The sequence below is a fragment of the Microcaecilia unicolor genome, chromosome 7 (assembly GCF_901765095.1).
Source record: "Microcaecilia unicolor chromosome 7, aMicUni1.1, whole genome shotgun sequence".
NCBI classification, from domain to species: domain Eukaryota; kingdom Metazoa; phylum Chordata; class Amphibia; order Gymnophiona; family Siphonopidae; genus Microcaecilia; species Microcaecilia unicolor.
In genome coordinates, this window is record NC_044037.1 from 97,006,115 (window position 1) to 97,027,953 (window position 21,839).

At 42.0% G+C, this 21,839-nt stretch overlaps 1 protein-coding gene across 7 annotated transcripts in view; it reads right to left on the reverse strand.

Annotated features, from left to right (window-relative positions):
- The window catches only part of LOC115475173 (zinc finger protein 184-like), a 94,111-nt gene that overhangs the window by 43,535 nt on the left and 28,737 nt on the right, over nt 1-21,839 (reverse strand). For 6 of the 7 annotated variants that reach the window (XR_003942961.1, XM_030210936.1, XM_030210938.1 and 3 more), the window contains exons 3-6: nt 20,630-20,762; nt 8,851-8,961; nt 4,219-4,338; nt 416-538 (exon numbers count right to left, since the gene is read on the reverse strand). Coding sequence is in view for 6 of the 7 variants with exons in the window: in XM_030210936.1 (XP_030066796.1) it covers nt 416-538; nt 4,219-4,338; nt 8,851-8,961; nt 20,630-20,762 (487 nt within the window). In the remaining variant the exon portion in view is untranslated. The remainder of the gene's footprint in view (nt 1-415; nt 539-4,218; nt 4,339-8,850; nt 8,962-20,629; nt 20,763-21,839) is intronic. The other variant, XM_030210935.1, reaches the window with a different exon arrangement.

A 21,839-nucleotide genomic window follows, 5' to 3' on the forward strand; every position in this document is an offset into this window, starting at 1 on the left:
AAATACAGACAAGGAATAGAGAAAGAAGTGAGAAAATGAAAGCTCACCACCTTCCACCTGCTGGAGACTGAACATACATACTGGATCTTTCTCTACCTAGCAAGGGCTCTTTGAAAGGAGGAATTTTTAACCGCTATGTTTCCCTGTATGCAAGTCTTTACACTACAGAAGCTGAACATCTCTGCAACTTGACAATTTTTTTTTTTTGAGGAACGCAAGAATTTGGTAAGGCCTATTTTTGAACCTGATGTATGATTTTACTGGTTTTCCTCCTATGCCAAGTTTCATCCCATTCTGTTAAATTTTCAAAGAGTTAATTAACAGTCAATCATTCTCAAACCCTTTTGTATAATTCTTTCCAGCTTCTGTTGGGTTGAAATGGATTTAAAAAAGGAGGAAAAGAGATTTTACTCACCATCAACAATTCTGGGACTGTCTAGACTTCCTGTTGTCTCCGAGTCATGATTATTCCTATTATATGTTTTTTCATCATGCCTAAGCTCAAAAGTAGTTTTGGCACCAGCATCAATAGAGTCCGCTTTGAAAAAAAACAAATAATTGTGATTCGATTTGCTTTCTATACTGCTTTGCAAAACAAATTATTAAAGCAATTTACAACAATAAGCAGAGAACACAATAAAATGAAATATTTAAAAAATTAAAATAAATGTATTAAAATATTCCCAAGTGAATTCTGAGCATTATATTCTATGTTGCACAACAACTGGCATAATGCTATACAAAAACAATTCCCTCTTTAAACCACTATGGTTACTTGGTCTTGTAGGCAATTAGTGTAACTTTGAAAGTTGCAAGAAAATGGTCATAGATGCAATTGTGAGGTTTAAGGCAGCTTGTGTTAAATCCGGCCAAAACTCTGACATCTTGGATTACAGGTTTCCATCCTACTCCATCTGGTACCCCAATTCTCTTTCACAGGTCAGTTCTAATGGTGACATCCTATCTCAGTATTATTTTTGACTCAAATCTGTCTTTTGCCCCTCAAATAGCTCATCTTGTAAAAACTGGTTTCTTTAATCTCAGGCGGCTATGCTCCATTAAAGGCTACATTGAATCCAATTCTTTACAGATATTAACTCATGGTTTTTTGGTATCCTGCACAGACTGCTGTAATGTGGTCTACCATGGCCTACCTAAATCCTTGTTAAGGAGTTTACAAACGCTTCAGAATTCAGCGGCACGACTACTATGTGGGATACGCAGGTATGATTACGTTACTCCACTTCTAATCAAGCTCCACTAGTTTCCCATCCATTACCGGTCAATCTTCCAAACCCTTTGTCTTGCTCACAAAGCTTTTTCATCTTGGTTCACCATCACATCTCTCATCACTGGTTTATTCCATACTCCCCCAACCATACTCTGAGGTTCTTAGATGCCAATCAATTGACCACTCCCTCAACTCGTGCAGCCCACTATGAACCTACACAAACCTCTGCATTTTTTTTCCTTACATCTAAATCTTGGAACGAATTTCCACCATCAATAAGAGCTGAAATTTTTTTTTCCAAATTCAAAAATCTTTAGAAAACCCATTTCTTTCAACTTGCTTTTGGCCTTACAGCCCCACTTTAATGGATAGCTTGGCTCCCTCTACATTATAACTGAAGTCCTGGATTCCGTTGTGCACAATGCTTGAACTATTTGAAACTGCAGGCTCTGTCCTCTCTTCATATGAATGGTTTGCTATCCTGTAATTACTGGAGATCCTTTTCATTTTTTTTTAATTACTTGAACTTTTTATTTTTTTGTTAACCACTTTGACCAACTTATGTTGTATAGGTGGTATAGCAAATTTAAATAAGCTATACACTATTGGTCAGTATTTTATTTTTAGAAGGTATGCTGCAATGAACTTACAGCCCCAACACTAAGTTTCGTCTGACCTAATCTCCATATTATAAACAAAATCAAATCTATCAAGAAACCGATCGGTCCAATTTTCAACTGGCATTTTGACTGGATTAAATTTGAAGCCAGTACTTAAGCTGCATATTCAGCACTGCTATTCCTATGAGTAGCCTAAGGGTTAGTGCAGTGAGCTGAGATCCTAGAGGAACCGGGTTCAATTCCCACTGCAGCTCCTTGTGAACCTGAGCAAGTTAGTTAGTCCTCTATTGCCCAAGGTACACATAACTTAGACTGTGAGCCCACTAGGGACAGAGAAAGTACTCATATATAATGTGTATGTCTAATAGTGCTATAGAAATGATTACTAGAAGTAGTAGTAGTAATGTAGCAGTGCTGAATACACATATACCCCCAGATTCTATATTTGGCACCTAAAAATCTGTGAATAAATCGAAGCATATTCTATAACAATGCACATAACTTAATTGGTTAACTAGCTAATCAACACTTAATTGGATGTTAACAAGCAATTATCAGTACTAAATGGCACTGAAATTTACGTGCACAATTCGCTAAGTGTATTCTATAATGTGCTGCTCCTAAATTCTAAGTCGCATAGTTGACAAGGGGGCGTGGCCATGGGCAGGATATGGGCGTTTCTAAAATCTATGTGCATTATTACAGAATACACCCAATCTGCACCAAATTTAGGCGTCAGAATTTACATCAAGTAAAACATGGCATGAATGGCCGCGACCAAATTTGGTCTCGCGGAGAGGTACTCGGCGTATTTTATATACCATGTGGAAATTTAAGCCCATTCTATAAAATATAGGCGTGCTTTAGAGAATATACCTAGGTGGAATTTTTTTCCACATGGATTTTTTAGGTGCCATATATAGAATCTAGCCCATAGTTCAATAACAGTATAGTGAAGTCAGTAGACCTAAACTAAACATAAAAATTTCTCGATAGAAACTGAATGCTGCATAGTTATTTTAGAAAAGGTGCTACTCATAGGTGGCCAGTGACCTACATATCTGGGGAGACTGAGCACTTGTGGGGTCCGGAACATGGCCTTCTTTCTTCACCCCATCCCTCAAGTAAATTACTTTCTACTTTTCACCCCTTTCTCTGCCTCCTCTTCTAACCTTCCTCTCCATTTTCCACCTTTGTTCTCCCTCCCCATCTGCTCTAGTTGTCCCCATTCCCGCAATCTCCCCTTACTTGTCTTTTTCCACCCTTACACTCCCTTCTCGTCCACTCTACTTTCTTGGGTCTCCTCTCTCTCCTCACTGTCCCCTATGCCTCCACACACACAGAAACACTTGTTCTCTCTTCTCCATTCCACTGCATACATTCTTGCCCCCTAAACTCTTGATCCCCCACTCCACGTGCACAGTCTCTTACTTTTTCCTTTTTTTATCCCACTCTCATTACACTTGCTCTCTCCAGTTACTGACCCCTTCCACAGCACTTCTCTCTGTGCTACTCCCACCCTCCCCTCCTCTTGTCACTGCAAAAGCTAGCGAAAGCGTTTTCCCGCCTCTAGCTACTGACTGGCTCACTCTGCTGACCTAGACTAATTAGAGGCAAGACTGGATTTAAGATTTTAATGTCCACACCACTCCAGACATCAGATCCTTGAGAGGGGAGCAGATATCAGGATTGAGGACCTAGGAGAAGAGCAGAGGAAGGCCATAGTGCCACTGCTGCAACCCTCTGTAAAAGCATATCATGAATATGGCCTTAAAGTAAACAAAAGCAAGTTCCCCTTTGGCCTGGGTATTTGGTGCCTCCAAAATGTGGCACCCTAGGTAGTTCCCTATATTGTTTATACCTAAACCTGGGTCTGGCTTGGATTTAGGAGGACTGTCTAATGGGGGAGATATTCATCCCTCTCCAAGTGCCAGAACTGTCTCTCCCTGTGGTGGGCCTTTCTGACTGCAAGTTTATAAAATGCACCACACACATGCATATGTTGCACTTAGTAATAAAAGTGAGCCAAATATGTATATGTAGCACCACTTATGCCTATAATCCCACTCTGATGCCTTTTTTGTGCATTTACAAGTATAACATAGCTATCTCTAGTATTTAGCACCAAATATATGCATATCTTCAGTGATGCTATACATATTTTATAAACTGATCAGCATTTGCTAACTCTTTTCTAAACTATCATGTAGTTTTAATACAACCATACTAAGACGCCTATCTCCCCCAAGTTAAATGACCTATAGAAAGTTATCCTGCCTATTAAAGTGATAGCAACAAAGTTTTTGTGGTCAGGTTAGAATGGATGGTCACCAATACTTTAGGTGTTTTCAGTCGGGCAATACTTACACTCAACTGTGTCAAGATTAATACTCTCTCTTTTCTCAGACTTCTGCTGGTCACTCGAATGGGAAGTTTCAGATTCTTTAATTCTTATTAAAACATCTGGTTTAACAGCTGCACAACCTGCTAGAGAAACAAACATTTTTTGAGCAACTATTCTGATTCAATAAAGCAATCTTTTAAGTTAGCATTATGTCCTTGCTGGAAGTCCATATACTTTTGCTCATACTTGAGATGGTGGTATCTCTGTATTGAGGCCAGTAAATGAAGAAGGCAAATGTTCTACCCTCAAAGCATCTATCACACACAATATATCCCTGGATCTTAGTGGTAAACCCTTTAGAGGTGGCACTAGCATCTTTCTTCACGTTATGGATACCTGTTTCTTCTGCCTTATGTTTAAATAAACAAAACTAATAAATCAAATCTTTTATCTCTACACAGCTGTGCTCCAAATGAGTAACATTAACAGCTTATTCTTATTATAAAAAACAAAACAAACAAAAACTCTGGAAAGCATGGAGAGAGGAGAGGTGGTAACTGCAGTAGTTTTTTTTGGCAGTGCTTACCTGTGAGAAATTAAGAGGGCTTGGTTCTGTGGATTTGAATATTTATGAGCCTCTTTGGAGAACCCTTCAAAAGTGTTTTTTTTTCCTTGTTTATTATCATGCTCCTTCAGAGGAAGTAAAGGTTACGGAAAAGCTGCTGGAGATTTATGCTATTTTGTTATACAACCGAGGGAGTCAAAATGGGAACAACTAAAAAATACTCTAGTTAAAGTGATAGTAGAAAACAAATGGAGGGAGGGGAGAGATCAAACAGAGGGGTTAAGAGAGCCAATAGCATCCTAAAAGAAGTTTTGTAGTAGCTGTAGTAGGTGAACTGTTCTAAATGTTCAGGAACACAGAAAGATCGGAAGACAAAGACGATCTCACCTGAGGACTTCATAAGATTTTTGGTCATGGCATGTTACTATTAGTGAAGCAAAGAAAGTTCTTTTTTTTGGGGGGGGGGGGGGAATTGGAAGGCGCTGAACTCTGGGTAAGGAGTTGCTCAATATTGAGAGTTCATCAATTGATCGCCTACAGCAAGTTCAATGGAATGATATAGAACTGTAGTCCATGGCTTAGATACATTTTTTTTGAAGGTAAGATTATATAATTGTGTCAGGATGCTGGCAGTTTAAATGGCAGTAGTGAGTTATTGGTGGAGGGAGAGGGTATAGAGGGCTATTCAATGGGGTTGAGGAGCAAGTAGGGAGGGTTGTTTGTTTGTTTTTTAACTAGTATCAGTTTTTCATTCTGCAAAATTCTAGTTGAATTTGTATTTTAGATTCTGTCTCTTCTAAACTGGTAGGGACATACAGCAAAGGAGACACGAAGATGATGAAAAACACATCCAATGGACTCAAAGAGTTCACATCAGAAGTTTATTTCACAAAAAGTACTGGACTTAACATGAATCATGTTTTGGCCAGAGGCCTGCTTCAGGAGTCCCTGTAGTATGCAAGATAAATCAAAACTGGTAAAAGTTGCTCTAGAAGGGGTAGCCATCTGCTTAGTACAGGTTAATACATCTTTTAAGAAGGGGGGGGGGGGTGCCATCATACTTGAAGAAACCTGCCAGTTGTTAAAAAAAATAATAATTTGGATCCTAAGCGACTGGGTAAATTCCTCCTAGTTTCTATGGATAAATTAGGTCTTATCTATTAGTTTTCTTTCCTTTAGTCTCTTCAGACTAGTCCAGTTGTCTGAGTTTGCCTTCTCCTACCAGTAGATGAAGACTGAGAACTACTAACTAGTGACATCATTCTTTAAGTAAACTCTGCAGTCTCTCATTAGTCAGTATTTCGATAACAGAGAAGATAAGAACTAAACATTCCCCAATAAAAATTCCCAGGAACAAGAAACAACTTGTAGTAAACACAAGGCTTAACACCAGGGATAGGGGGCAACAACCTCAAACCCCTGCCTGATGAAACTATTAAAAATAAAATTACTTTTCTTCCAAGCACTACTACAGTCACTATAGGAAGGTCTGAACTGGTTTAGATAGGGCTAAAGGAAAGAAAAGTAGCAAGCAAGAACCAATTTCTCCTTCCTTGGTGTTATAGAAGCTAACTGAATTTTGATTCCAGTTTTGGCACTGATACCAGCCCAAAATCCACATTCGGCCTTGCTTTGGTTTCATACAAAAATGCTGATGCATTTTTGGCTAAAACCAAAACCTTTTGTGCTATATCCAGCAGCCCTCCCCCCTTCTAAACCAAAGGTGCTCCCACTTCCTCCCCCCCCCCCCCTAAACAGAAGTTACCCTCCAGGACCCACCCCATAGACCTCTCCCTGGTTTACCTTACCACCCTGGTGATCTAGGGATTAGTTGGAGCAGGAGTGATCTCCAATTGCTCCTGCTCATACCGTTTCCACAGTCAAAATGGCTGCTGTGACTTCCAGCAGTACCACCTGAGTGTTGCTAGATGACTGAATATCAATTTTGAGATTGAAGCTGGTACAGGCTCCTGCATAGACAGCAAGGGCAGGAGTGACTGGGGATTGCTCCTACCCCGACTAGCCACTAGACCACCAAGGTGGTAATGTAGGCCTGGGGGAGAGGGATGGAAGAAGTGGGAGCTCCTTTGGTTTGGTGGAGGGGGGAGGGAGGAAGTGGGGGCTGTTCCTGTTCAGGGACTGGGCCAGTTTTGGTTTCAGCTGAAACCAAGCAGCGAATTTTGGCCGCAGATTCGGTTTCAGCAGAAATTTAAAAAAAAAAAAGAAAAAGGGTTTCAGTCACCCTCTACTTGGCACCTCTTCAGGCCAGTTCAGAAGCGTGGGAAGTTTCAAAGCAGCAATTCTCATGGGTGGTATGAGAAAGCAATCCCACACATCTGCACTAGTCTGGGAGGCACTAAGGAACTTGGGGTTAATATTCAAAGTGGTTGAAAGGTATTAATATACAAATAAACCTCTTCCAGAGATGTAGGGGTGGTAGAACTAGAGGACATAAATTAAGGTTACAGGGCAGCAGACTTAGGATTAATATCAGAAAATATTTTTTCACAAATAGTGGATGCTTGATCTCCCTTCCAAGAGAGGTGATGGAGTCACAAATAGTAAGGGGATGCCTAAATAGAAAGAGGATGGCTGTTGAGGTGTTATATTAGGCAAGAATAGTGGGACTAAGGCCAATGCCAGACAGACTAGTACAGTCTGTGTCCCACAAATGACAAAAGACAGTTGAAGATTCGGCAACTCCAGTATTGTATATCACTTTCTTATCATATGTTAACAAATAATTTAGTTATAACATATATTGACCCAAGACATCATCATATTTAACTGCCTATATGTGGTTAGTATGATGGTAAATTGCCAACCACTGCTTAAGCATGAATGACTATAACCTGCTCAGAGTGGCGGGCAGACTGGATGGACCACGCATGTCTTTATCTGCCATCATCTACTGCGTTGCTGTATTTAAACTCTGTAAGAAAGAAAGCACTAAGAGCCAGATTCTATAGTGCCTAGAAAATCCAAGTGAAAAACATTTTCACATAAGCGTATTCTATAAGCGATGCCTAGATTTAGGCACGGTATATAGAATATACTTAGTTGATAACTCAGAGCCTCAAACTACGCGCCTCCATTTACACCAACGAAAACATGGCGTAAATCCTGGCGCGTAGAGTTAGGCACAGAGGGCCATATTCTATAACAACACGTGTAAATTTTGAAACACCCACCCAGTTGATGGCTACCATTTTGGAGGCTGCGTGTCCCTGTGACCCCAAATGGTGCCTGCTTGGATGGGGGAATCGAAGAGGACTGAAATGGCAAAAAAGACTTAAGTGACTTTGTTTCGCTGCTGCAAAGTCAGTGTTAGCGGCCCATTGGAAGCAATCTACCAGGCCTACCATTTCCACGTGGTTGGTGACAGGTTCATTTATTGGGGGAATTGGAAAAACTAACTGATCGTCAGTTGGGGAGGTTTGATCCTAAGACGGCTGGAGTGGGTTCAACTGGATCATTTATTGAGTGTTGTTTAAGGGGAAGGGGGGGATTTAGAAGGGTAGGGGGATGGGGTAATGAGGGAAGGGGAAGTCTTAACTGTTTAATACTGAGTTTGGTTTACAGAGGGAGCTTGACAAGATGATACTGGTTTGACAATTCCTTTTTTGCACTGATGTAACCTTCTCAAAACTTTAATAAACATTTATTGTGAAAAATAAAAAACTGCAACACCCATAAAACGCCTATTTTCCCGCCATAACCACACCCCTTTTTGCCTGCACACATTAAAATTTAGGTACAATGCATTATAGAATATGCTTAGGGCGTTGTGCGCGCAAATTCTAATTATTGCCAATTAGTGCTCATTATTGCTTGTTAAGTGCTGTTAACAACACTGATTGGCTTATTAAGCCAATTACGTTATGCACGTTGTTACAGAATATGCTTAGATTTCGGTGCAGATCTCTAGGCGCACTATATAGAATCCAGGGGTAACTGGGAGAGTAGTAAACAATTTATGTTTCCTGCACTGGCAATGAATCTATCAGGCTTCCACTGAGTTGGCAAAGGAAAGCTCTTCCCAGTGAGCACATTCTAACTTTTTAAAAGCTTTTAAACAGTTTCTACTCACTGTTGAAGGGACTGTTATTTCTTCTTCTTTCAGAATCATGATCTTTCCAGAGGCATGGTTCTTCTTCTTTGCTAATCCTAACTAATACATCAGGATTGATAATTGAATAGCCTGGAAAAAGCACACACTGTGTTTATACCTAGAATTGTACAGAAAAACCACTGCAGGAGAACAGTTATGGCTAATGAATACTGAACTAGTATAACACTTTTCTTACAATGCGCCTTCATTTGCCAAAGAGTGCAAAACTAGATTAATGCCAGGAAAAGCTTATGTAAATACTAGACTTTGAGCCCGTAAAAACGGGCTATTATAGGAAGGGGGGGTTGAAAGGCCCGCCCCCACCGCCGAGTTCGCCGCTGCCCCTCCCCCTCCGAGTTCGCGCCCCCCACCGAGCCGTCACCACCCACCTTCCACCCGGCCCTCGCTCCGCTATTGAAACAGCGAGGGTCCGGGAACGCAGCACTGAGCTCTGCTGAGCTGCCGACGTCGGCCTTCCTTCTTCTTCTCTGCCTGTCCCGCCCTCGTGTGACGTAACGTCGTCGAGGGCGGGACAGAGGCAGAGAAGAAGAAGGAAGGACGATGTCGGCAGCTCAGCAGAGCTCAGTGCTGCGTTCCCGGACCCTCGCTGTTTCAATAGTGGAGCGAGGGCCCGACCGGGTAGAAGGTGGGTGGTGGCGGCGACTCGGGTGGGGGGAGCGTTAGACGGCGGTGTCCCTCCCTCAGCAATGCGCAGTACAGACCCTCTGCGTTCCGCCACCCGTCATCACGTATTGACGTGGGGGCGGGGCAGAAAAGGTCTCTACTGCGCATTTGCGAGTGAGTACGGTCACTCGCCGTTTATATGTTTGATATTTATTTATTTATTTGTTACTTATATCCCACATTTTCCCACACATGCAGGCGCAATGTGGCTTACAGAGAATTACATAAGAGTACAATCTTAACAGCTTAGGCAAGCATAAAGAGGTAAATAGGAGGGAAGAAACTAACAAAGTGAACTAAATAGGGTTGGGTACAAGGGATACTTTAATCAACATGGTAAGATGAGGGGTAAGTCTTAGCAAAGAGGAATGTCTTTAATAACTTCTTAAAAAGGGCATGGTCCTCTTGAATTTTAAGGTGACGAGGTAACGTATTCCAGTATTTGGGACTCCAATAACAGAAAGACGAGGCGAAGATTTTCTTATACTTGACTCCCTTACAATTAGGAAAATGGAGGTGGAGATAGGACCTTGCAGCAGGGTTGGCATTTCTGGGCGGAAGGTCAATCAAGGGAACCATGTATTCCGGGGCTGCCCCATAGATGATTTTATGTGTTAGGGAGCAGATCTTAAAAGCAATGCGCTCCTGTACAGGCAGCCAATGAAGTTTAAAGCGCAAGGGGTCTGCGTGTGCAAAACGCCGTTTGTTTAAGATGAGCCTCGCCGCTGTGTTCTGAGCCGTTTGGAAAGTTTTCAATAAGGAGACCTGGCAACCCACATAAATACCGCTACAATAATCCAGGTGGGATAAGACAAGCCAATGGACAAGGGTACGAAACAAGTCTCTGGAAAGGAGGAATCTGATACGTCGAAGCCTCCACATGGCCTGGAACATTTTTTTAGATACCAAGTGTACTTGATCAACCAGCTGGAGATGTGAATCTAGATGAACTCCTAAAAGTCTCAGGCTGTTGGCAATCGGGAGGGCGGAGCCCAGAACTGGAAGCATTGTGTCAGTTACATGAGCGTGCATGGACGAGAGGATGTGACAATGAGTTTTTTCTCTGTTTAGCCTGAAGCGGAACACCCTGGCCCATTGTTCTAAAGTGGAGAAACAGGCATCTATGAGGTTGGCAACTTCTGATATTGTTGATTGGAAAGGGATGTAGACTGTAATATCATCCGCATAGATGAAAGGGTTGAGGTCCAGATTTGCAAGTGCTTTGGCTAGAGGCATCATCATTATATTGAATAGGGTAGGTGAGAGGGGAGAGCCCTGAGGGACTCCACAGGAAGCATTCCACGGTTCAGAAGTGTGGGAATTCACCATGACTTGATAGGACCTAGAAGTCAAGAAACCCTTGAACCAACACAAAACTGGTCCTCCTATGCCAAAAGAATCCAGTAGATGGAGCAGGAGTTCATGATCCACCATATCAAAAGCACTACACATGTCAAATTGTAGCAGGAGAATCTTCCGTCCAACAGATAGTTCTCGACGAAAGTTGGATATTAGCATCAAGTAATACTATGGACTATAAACCAAAGTAACCAACAGCATAAAACAAAATTTGAAGTCTTATGGAACTTCCTTTTAACTCTCATTATAGACAGGAAGGAATTACCAACCTGCCCTATTCATCGGTGCAAATTCAGAAGCAATAGCGCCTATGTGCAAGCCATAGACAATTTGCCTGCTCGAGAGCAGGTATAAATATTAGCATATACTTTATGTACATACATTATAAAATACCTCCCCTATGGCATCATGTGTGTTTGAATATAGGAACAATTCTTAATACAGCCTAGGGCAAAACATGATTTCACGTTGGAGTTATGTCCCTCTGCAGACTTCTATTAAGCAGATGAGTACCATGCTCTATTTGAAATAATGATTCAGGGCCCGATGCACAAAGCCTACCAGGACTGGTTCCAGATGGTTTAGAGAGCACGTTATTCAGCGGGAAATGCACAAAGGGGCTCTGCGGGCTTTTTACTGTGTGGGGCAGCAGATAACGGGAATCCTATGCTAATCTATTTAAATGAGCTGTAAAGCATTCAAATGTGCATTCCGAAGATGCACAGTAGTTTTCCGAGCAATGCACAGAAGCAGTCCCTACCTTTTACCATGAAATTTTTATGGAAGGTCAGGGGCAGTTGCTGCACGACTGGCGGAGCAGTCTGCTGTATATTTCCAGATGAGGAAGACGTGGCTGGTTACAGCAATAATGGAAGTAATGATGTCTTATAGGACCCGTTCAGATTTTCCCTTCTCACCACAGCAAGAAAAATCAATAGTTTAAAAAAATCCAAGAGTGCTGACTACCTTAGCACCCTTCTCCCAAAAGAGCCAGGGGACTTTGCACTCCTCTTCACCAGACAGGCAGAATCTAGGATGTGTGGAAGGTCTTCAGTAGAGCCTGGTATATTCCCTCTCCATCCCCCGACAGGACCTATTGCAAGCAGCGCATCACACGGATGCTGTTGTGCAAGGGGGGCAGCAGTGGACAGCAAGGCAGACAGTTGTGGCAGTGAACTGCAATCAAAAAAAAACAGTTTGAAAACAAAAAACCTACACCTGGTTTTCATACAGGCAGCTTGTATGTGTGCATGAAAGCCGTGTGTAGCATACACTGAATGAGCATGTACAGAGCAGCCATGCTTAACAACTGACTGCCTTGCCCCCTACTCAGCTGCTCGCTGGTTTTGCAAGCAGCTCATTTGTATCCATTTTTTTTTAAAGCATCATCAGCTATTTCCACCTTGATAATTTTTACCGAGGTGGAAATAGTGTGCGGTACTTTATGGGGACTTCTGTGCATCGGCCCCTAAGAGACCGAATTTTTATTAAATACGGATTAAACTTTTTCTAAAATTATAAAGTTGGCTAAGATTGAGACTTATGATGGATATGATACAGGAGTCTCAGTGCATCTGATATTCCGGAGTGACCCCTCTGATGGTCTAACATAAGCCTAAAAATGGCAATTTAGGGAAGTATATTGGTTTTGAAAATCCTCCCTTTTGAAAATGTGCCTTTGATTGGATACTTTTTAAATTACACATACTTTGCAACTGCTCCTGTGTATGCCTTTTGTAACAGTAGGCATGACCTAATTTTAGGTATTTATTTTCAGTATTTACAGTGGTGGAAATAAGTATTTGATCCCTTGCTGATTTTGTAAGTTTGCCCACTGACAAAGACATGAGCAGCCCATAATTGAAGGGTAGGTTATTGGTAACAGTGAGAGATAGCACATCACAAATTAAATCCGGAAAATCACATTGTGGAAAGTATATGAATTTATTTGCATTCTGCAGAGGGAAATAAGTATTTGATCCCCCACCAACCAGTAAGAGATCTGGCCCCTACAGACCAGGTAGATGCTCCAAATCAACTCGTTACCTGCATGACAGACAGCTGTCGGCAATGGTCACCTGTATGAAAGACACCTGTCCACAGACTCAGTGAATCAGTCAGACTCTAACCTCTACAAAATGGCCAAGAGCAAGGAGCTGTCTAAGGATGTCAGGGACAAGATCATACACCTGCACAAGGCTGGAATGGGCTACAAAACCATCAGTAAGACGCTGGGCGAGAAGGAGACAACTGTTGGTGCCATAGTAAGAAAATGGAAGAAGTACAAAATGACTGTCAATCGACAAAGATCTGGGGCTCCACGCAAAATCTCACCTCGTGGGGTATCCTTGATCATGAGGAAGGTTAGAAATCAGCCTACAACTACAAGGGGGAACTTGTCAATGATCTCAAGGCAGCTGGGACCACTGTCACCACGAAAACCATTGGTAACACATTACGACATAACGGATTGCAATCCTGCAGTGCCCGCAAGGTCCCCCTGCTCCGGAAGGCACATGTGACGGCCCGTCTGAAGTTTGCCAGTGAACACCTGGATGATGCCGAGAGTGATTGGGAGAAGGTGCTGTGGTCAGATGAGACAAAAATTGAGCTCTTTGGCATGAACTCAACTCGCCGTGTTTGGAGGAAGAGAAATGCTGCCTATGACCCAAAGAACACCGTCCCCACTGTCAAGCATGGAGGTGGAAATGTTATGTTTTGGGGGTGTTTCTCTGCTAAGGGCACAGGACTACTTCACCGCATCAATGGGAGAATGGATGGGGCCATGTACCGTACAATTCTGAGTGACAACCTCCTTCCCTCCACCAGGGCCTTAAAAATGGGTCGTGGCTGGGTCTTCCAGCACGACAATGACCCAAAACATACAGCCAAGGCAACAAAGGAGTGGCTCAGGAAGAAGCACATTAGGGTCATGGAGTGGCCTAGCCAGTCACCAGACCTTAATCCCATTGAAAACCTATGGAGGGAGCTGAAGCTGCGAGTTGCCAAGCGACAGCCCAGAACTCTTAATGATTTAGAGATGATCTGCAAAGAGAAGTGGACCAAAATTCCTCCTGACATGTGTGCAAACCTCATCATCAACTACAGAAGACGTCTGACCGCTGTGCTTGCCAACAAGGGTTTTGCCACCAAGTATTAGGTCTTGTTTGCCAGAGGGATTAAATACTTAATTCCCTCTGCAGAATGCAAATAAATTCATATACTTTCCACAATGTGATTTTCCGGATTTAATTTGTGATGTGCTATCTCTCACTGTTACCAATAACCTACCCTTCAATTATGGGCTGCTCATGTCTTTGTCAGTGGGCAAACTTACAAAATCAGCAAGGGATCAAATACTTATTTCCACCACTGTACATACCGCCTAGACCTAAGCGGTTTACAATTTTTCTTTGTGGGGTACTGGCACTGTCCCTAATGGGCTCACAATCTAGTATTATACTGTACCTGGGACATGGACAGCTCACAATCTAGTACAGTGATGGCGAACCTTTCAGAGACCGAGTGCCCAAACAGCAACCCAAAATCTAATTATTTATCGTAAAGTGCCGGTACCTATTATGGGCGGGGTCACCACATATGACTCCATCCCTATGTTAGCCACACCCCTTACACCAGCCATGGCGCATATAAACAGACATCGTTGAAAATATTATACCAGTATAGGAGAAAAAAATAACATGATTTTCTTTCATTATAAATCATTTCTGTAAGCTGTTACAGCTCCAGTATACCCAGTGCAAAATAAGACAGCAGATGTAAATTCTCAAATTGGACATATTCCAAACACTAAAATGAAAATAAAATGATTTTTTCTACCTTTGTTGTCTGGTGATTTTGTTTTTCTATCCATATTGGTCCTAGGTGCTGATTCTGCTGCTCTCCATCTGTTCTCTTAACTCCGTTTCTAGGGCTTCCTTTCCATTTATTTCTTTACTTTCCTACTTTCTTTTTCATTTCTTGCCCTCCATCCATGTCCAGCAACCCTCCTCTCCCCTTCAGCAACAAATGTCCAGACACCCTCCTCTCCCCTCCAGCCACCCATGTTCAGCCACCCTCCTCTCCCCCTGCCCTCACCTCCAGCCACCCTCCTCTCCCCCTACCCTCCCCCCTCCAGCCACCCATGTTCAGCCACCCTCCTCTCCCCCCTGCCCTCCCTCCCTCCCAGCACCAGGCCTCCCTCCCACCCAGCAGCACCCAGCACCAGGCCTCCCTCCCTTCCTCCAAGCACCAGGCCGGCCGGCCGGCCGGCCTGCCTCCCTCCCTCCCTCCAACCAAACAAGCATCAGGCCGCCCGCCCGTCCTCCCTCCCTCCCAGCACCAGGGCCCTCCCTCCTCTGAAATTTAAAAGGCGTACCTCGGGGTTAAGGTGGCGTCTGCAGCGAAAAGCGTGTTCTTTGCTCTGCACGCCTTCGGCCTTCCCTTATGTCTCTCAAGCTCTGGTCCCGCCTATGAGGGCGGTACCAGAGCTTGAGAGACAGAAGGGAATGCCGAAGGCGCACCGAGCAAAGAACACGCTTTTCGCTGCTGCCTTAACCCCGAGATACGCCTTTTAAATTTCGGAGGAGGGGGGCCCTGGTGCTGGGAGGGAGGGCGGGCGGCCTGGTGCTTGGTGGGAGGGATGGAGGCCGGCCTGGTGCTCGGAGGGAGGGAGAGTGGGCGGACCAGCAACGGCTCCGCGTGCCCTCTCTGGCACGCGTGCCATAGGTTCGCCATCACTGATCTAGTATTATATTGTACCCGGGGCATGGAGGGATAAGTGACTTGCCCAGGGTCAAGTGGAGCTGCAGAGGGAATTGAACCTGGTTCCCCAGGTCCACAACCTGCTGCACTAACCATTAGGCCATTCCTCCATTCCACCTTTAGCCCATTTACACATCCAAATCAATGCATTACACTCATAACTCTCCATTCCTCCATTCAGCAAGTCCTCCCCTATCACTCATAACACCTCTATGTACTCCCTCACACAGATATAATAACCATGCATTGACTCATCGAAACCTAACTGAATAAGTGCTGTGAAATATTAGGTCCCACTGAGGAATAAGGCAAAATGGTTAGCAGGTGATTATATTTGGTGATAATTGTTTCTTTGTTCTGGTGGTTGTTATTTAAATATTGGATTTTATTATTTTACTTATTTACATTCGGTTTTGACTGTAATCTGCTTTGTACTATCCTGAAGACTGAAAGTGTGGAATTTAAGTACTGAGATTATATTAAATTGAATGTCGAGGAAAAACCCTGGAAAAAGCAGCATTATGAAGAGTCGACTCAGTCATAGGGAAAAATAAATTGTGCCACCTTTTGCCAACATTAACTTACAGTATTTCGTGTTATTTATTTTTATCCAGGTGTTATACCCTTCGAAGGTTGTATAATGCTATATTTTAGCACAACAGATTTATGGGGAAGTAGGATTTTAATGTAATCAGCATTCTCATAGCCTCTGTTGAACAGCTCCCTTAACCACTACATCATGCAGAAATGCCAGGGAAGAGAAAAACAAAACAAAACAAAACAAAAAATATATATCAACAACAACAAATAGAACTCATTGGGGGGGGGGGGGGCTACTTTCAAAAGGCATTAGCCCAGGTAAAATGTCCAAAAAAATACTGTCTTCTCAAATGTGGGGTTTTTTTTTTTGTGTGGCTGCGAGGGGGGAGGGAGTTAGACCGATCTTTTACCAGTAAAGTTGGGGTGCTTTCTTGGGTGGGACTTAAAAGAGGGAAAGATGGGATAGGGGAGGGGTCAGGGTGGGAAAGAAAATATGTAAAGGTAGATGATATAAGTATTAGCCTGCACATATTTAACAAAGTGGGCCTGCACTTGGAACTGTACAGAAATTGCTGAAATATTGTTCTATTCATTTTTTGTGTGTTTAATATATCACCAATAAAAACCGTTGAAACATAAATGCATTAAAGAAGTGTTCTTGTGGGTGTGCCTAGGTGGGTTGGAAGAAAACAAAGAGGCCCTTTTACTAACCTAACACAGCTTAAAATGGTGCACCACGAGACGTACTCGGGTGCCCTGAGGTAAGTGTCATTTTAGCATGTGCTAACACATGCACTAAAAAAATTTGCTATTATTTTGGGAGAGGCATGTTGGGAGGGGGTGGTGTTCTTGCGCTAATCAGCACAGCTACATTACCACATACTAACTAGTTGGCACGAATGATACTGCTAAGTATCCTACTGAACATATCAAACGTGACTTCATGCCTCTGGGTCAGAAGGTTAAGCACTTAGGTGCACAGGCGGTGTTCTTATCGATACTTCCTGTTGAAGGTAAAGGCTGAACGAGGGAAGCCTGCAACCTGGAGCTAAATATATGGTTGCGTGGATGGTGCCGACACGAGAGCTTTGGTTTCCTGGACTACGGGATGATTTCCAAGAGATACTGAGTGGTGATGGTGTCCATCTCTCAAGGAAGGGACAAAGTGTCTTCAGTACCAGAATTGCTAATATACTAAAGAGGGTTTTAAGCTAAATTTTCTGGGATGGGTGAGAAATGCCCCAAAGTCTTTAATAACAGTCAGGAAAGCAAGACACCAAATATTCTTTCCCCCCCCCCCCCCCCACCCCCGAAATTTTATTGAAATTTTCAATAGAAGAATGTTACAGAAGGGAAAAATAACAGAGAAAAAATTCCTCAATAGAGGAAAAACAAACCACTAATCAAACACACTGCACCATTCCTATGTAATAAAACAAGGTAGGAAAATACCTAAAATGTTAGGCGAGTAAATTTAACCAGAGATATTAGTTAATGGTCTACTATGAAGAAGTCATACTTCGTAAATAATCATCAATGAGAGACCATAACTTCTTCCTTGCATGAAGCAAACAGTATTTTTCTGCAATAGCTAGTTCCAGTTTTTGATGATGTAATATCGAATGCTACCAAAAATGCACATTTAACATATTAGCTGATTTCCAGTTAGCTAGAATAGTAGTTTGTGCTATAGTGAGAAGAGCATCAAAATGTCTGGCATGAGTATTAGACAAGGTCACACAAGGAGAATGTGATTTAAAAACAGCAATAGAAAAGGAGATATCATTATTTAGATGAAATATAAATTGAATTACAGTCCATATTTGTGTCCAGAAGGAATGAACAAGATGACATTCAAATAGCATATGCAATAAAGTTCCTGTAGAGGTATTACAATATCAACACTTATTGCTTTTAGATAAGCCCACATTACAAAGTTTATTTGGAATCCAAATAGATCTCTGATATAAGAAATAGAGTGATTGTTGTGACAATGCAGAGGCTAAAGGCCTCATCGCAAATAACCAAAAGGAGTTCCAAGCTTGTTTGGATAAAACATGACAAACATCTGTCTCCCATACTGAACGAAGAGATGAGTTAGTAGGCAACACTGCAGAGAGCAAAAGCTTATAAAGAGCTGAAGCAGTATGTCCATAGGTAAGCAATGAATCAGCAAGAGAAAATATGGAGGGTTCCTCTGAAGAATGTTTTTGAACTGAATCCTTCTTAGAAAAGTAGTGTTGAAGTTGCATTCATTTAAATACATTTGTTTCCTTCAATTGATATTTTTGCTGCAATAAGGCAAAGGATAACAAAGATTGATCTTCTAAAAGAATATCTTGTAACGTCCGTATGCCTTTATCAATCCATTATGTCCATAAAAAAGGTGTTTTATTAATCTTTATAAAAGGATTGTATCACAGGGAGACATAGGTAGTTGTATGCATTGGATGTTGCAATGTGCAATCCAGTTCTTTTAAATATTGAATGGAACAATGGAGAATGGGTTTCAAGCAAATAGGTAAAGCTGAAGCAGTCAAAAGAGATTGTAGTAACAAGGGTGAAACAAAAGATTCTTCAATATCTAACCATAACGGTTTATAACAAGACTTAGTGTGAAACCAATAGGGAGACTATCAGTTTTAACCATCTACATCAGCATCTTGCCCTAATACCTGTAAAGGAATATCCTTGTGAAACAAAATAGATACTCCATGCTTTCTTCCATCCGAAGGAGCATCATAAGAATTAGCAATCCAACTGGCTCCCTTAATAAACAAATCAGTAGTAGCAACATGAGTTTCCCGTAAAAATATAAAATGGAAATTGATCAAGAAAAACACCAAAAAAAAAAAGGTGTAGTATATTTGAGTAGCCAAATTCAAAAGGCATAAAGAACTAAAACAGTTCAGTTCAACCCGTCAATGGTCAAAAACGGGGTTGTTAAGTGAGAACAAGAAGCCACTCAAATAAAACACTCCTAGAATAAGATCATATACAGTGTCTTAAGCCGTCATAGCCAGTTAAAGTAGATCTACAGATCTGCCCATAGACCTGTATAAATGTTAAAGTATGAAATATAAGCATTAACATACACCTTACAAAGTGAAATAAGCAACTGATAAAATAAAACATATGTAAGGAACCCAATGAAGTTGAGCCAATGAATGAGTCAACTTAAGAGAATTGTGAAGCCAAAGACAATAGTCAAGTGGACATTCCTTGTGACTGATATTGATCCAAATAAGGATCTGGTAGTATTATTCAAGGAGATTGTCATGCGTGCTGGATACTGCAGATCATACCTGGCTCCCATGGATTTTAATCATGCTCGCATTTCCAAAAAAGACTTGCGTTCCCTCGCTGTGGATTTTGCTACGTCAGGTACTATAAGAACGGGTCGTACTTAAAATATGACGTGCCTGAGGAAATCTTACGAGTTTAGCTACAACAGGCTTCGGGTGTATCAGGCCCGCCTTTAACTTCAGAGTTCGGTGAGCTCATTCAAGTTCTAAGATAGGACTGGCAAGGACATGGAGAATATTCGGGAGCCATGACTGCAGAAAGGTAATCATGTCTGCAGCTTCAGCTCCTTCTCTTAAACCTAGAATTTGAATATAGTTTTGGCGATGTCCATTAGAAAGATCTTCTATTTCTTGCTCCATCCACTTAAGTTGTTTTTGCATTTGCCCATTTTGCTGCACCACATGAAGATCTGCTTAATCCATTCTAGTTTCAAGTTTTTCAACTCGGAGCTGAAAGGCTCTCAGCGAATTATTGAGATTTTATAAGTTCGATTTAAGCTTACATGTGGTGCCCATAGAAAAAAAAACCTGCGCAAGGGTGCACTAAGGCCACTTTTTGCCACACCTTAGTAAAAGGTCCCAAAGTGAGTACACTCAATTTTCATATGAACACAAATTATTTTGCTCCTTCTAGTGCCTACACAACTAGAAGGTTCTAAATGAACTACAGACAACAAAGAAATACTAAATAGTAACAAAGTGCAACAATAAACACTCAGATATCAAGTATACAACATGCACTTTCAAATTATTCAAGTGTGGTCTTTTTTGTTATAGAAAAACATCCCTTCTCAAACACCCTCTTCCCCTCCCGAGGCCAAATGTGTATTCTTTAAATCCATGCACTTTGCACCAGCTACTTTCAAACACAAACAAAGGCAGTTTCTACTTGAAAGACTGCCTCAAGTACACGTTAAAGAGTGCCTGCATAGTATGCAACTGCAGGTTACTGAAAAATAGCCTCTTCTAAGTCTGTTAACTTATTTTAATATGGTGTTATAAGATGAATGATTCAAGTTTGCTTCTACCACCTCTGTTTTCTCCAGGCCATTAGCCTCATAGCTAAGAAGCACATACTGTTGAAAAAAAATTGAAAATACATTTACCCAGTGAGATCACAGCTTGATGGATTTCCTTTACCACATTCTTGTACAAATCTCTCTGTCGTTGTTTCAAAATATTCCACTCCTCTTCTGAGAAATAGATTGCTACGTCATTGAAAACAACTGATGCCTGAAACTAAATGTTATATGTTTTTCAGGTTAGTTATATGTAGAAAATAGAGGTTTAATAATTTTAATTTACACAAATATTCCATTTGCACCTATATATGCTAGGGCTGCACATCGATTACATTTTTTAATTGCACAATTAATGGCAATTAATATTTCTAATTGTGGGATTAATTGCATAAAGTATCTCCCTCGCACTTTCACCTGTACAGTGCAAAATATAGACAGCAGATGTAAATTCTCAAAACTGACATATTGTACTTCGGATACTAAACTGAAAATAAAATCATTTTTCCTTTGTTGTCCATTGATTTTATTTTTCTAATCATTTTATTCCCTGTCTCTGGTTCTGCTCCTCTGTCTGTGCTCTGAACTCTGTTTTCAGGGCCTCCTCTCTACTCACTATTTCTTTTCTCTCCTCCTCTCTTCTTTACTTCTTGCCCTATATATATCTTTCACATTCAACTTTCTTCCATTTTTCTTCCTCCTCATATGTCTTGTTTCCATCTCTTCCTTTCCCTTCATCCATGGGCACCATCTCCTCCTTCTTCTGGTCTCTCCTCCTCTCTATGGGCACTATCACCTCTAGTTTCCTCTCCCCTCCCCTCCTTTCCATGGGCACCATATTCTGCAGTCTCTCCTCCGCTCCACAGGCACCATCTCCTCTGATCTCTTCTCTACTTCATCTCCTCCCCTCTGTGGGTACCATCTCCTCTGGTCTCTCCTCCCCTCATGGGCACCATCGCCTCTTTTCCCACTTCCCTTAACCTCTCCTTATTGGGCACCATCTCCTCTCTTCTCTTCCCCTCCTCTCATCATCTCCCCCACCTCTCTTCTCTTCCCTTCCTCTCTATGGGCACCATCTAATTTCCACATACAACCCAGTGGGGAGACAGGATGCATTGGTCTGAGTTTCCTCCCCTTACTGGCATATTTTCCTCTCCTACCACTGCCCCCCACCTCCCCAGGCGCTCCTGCAGCTTTTACTCTCCAGCCGCTCCGCATTCTCTCCTACCCCACCCCCCGCGTTACGGCAACCTTTTCTCTCCTGCCAACTCGCATTCTCTGGCATTTCATTCTCCCC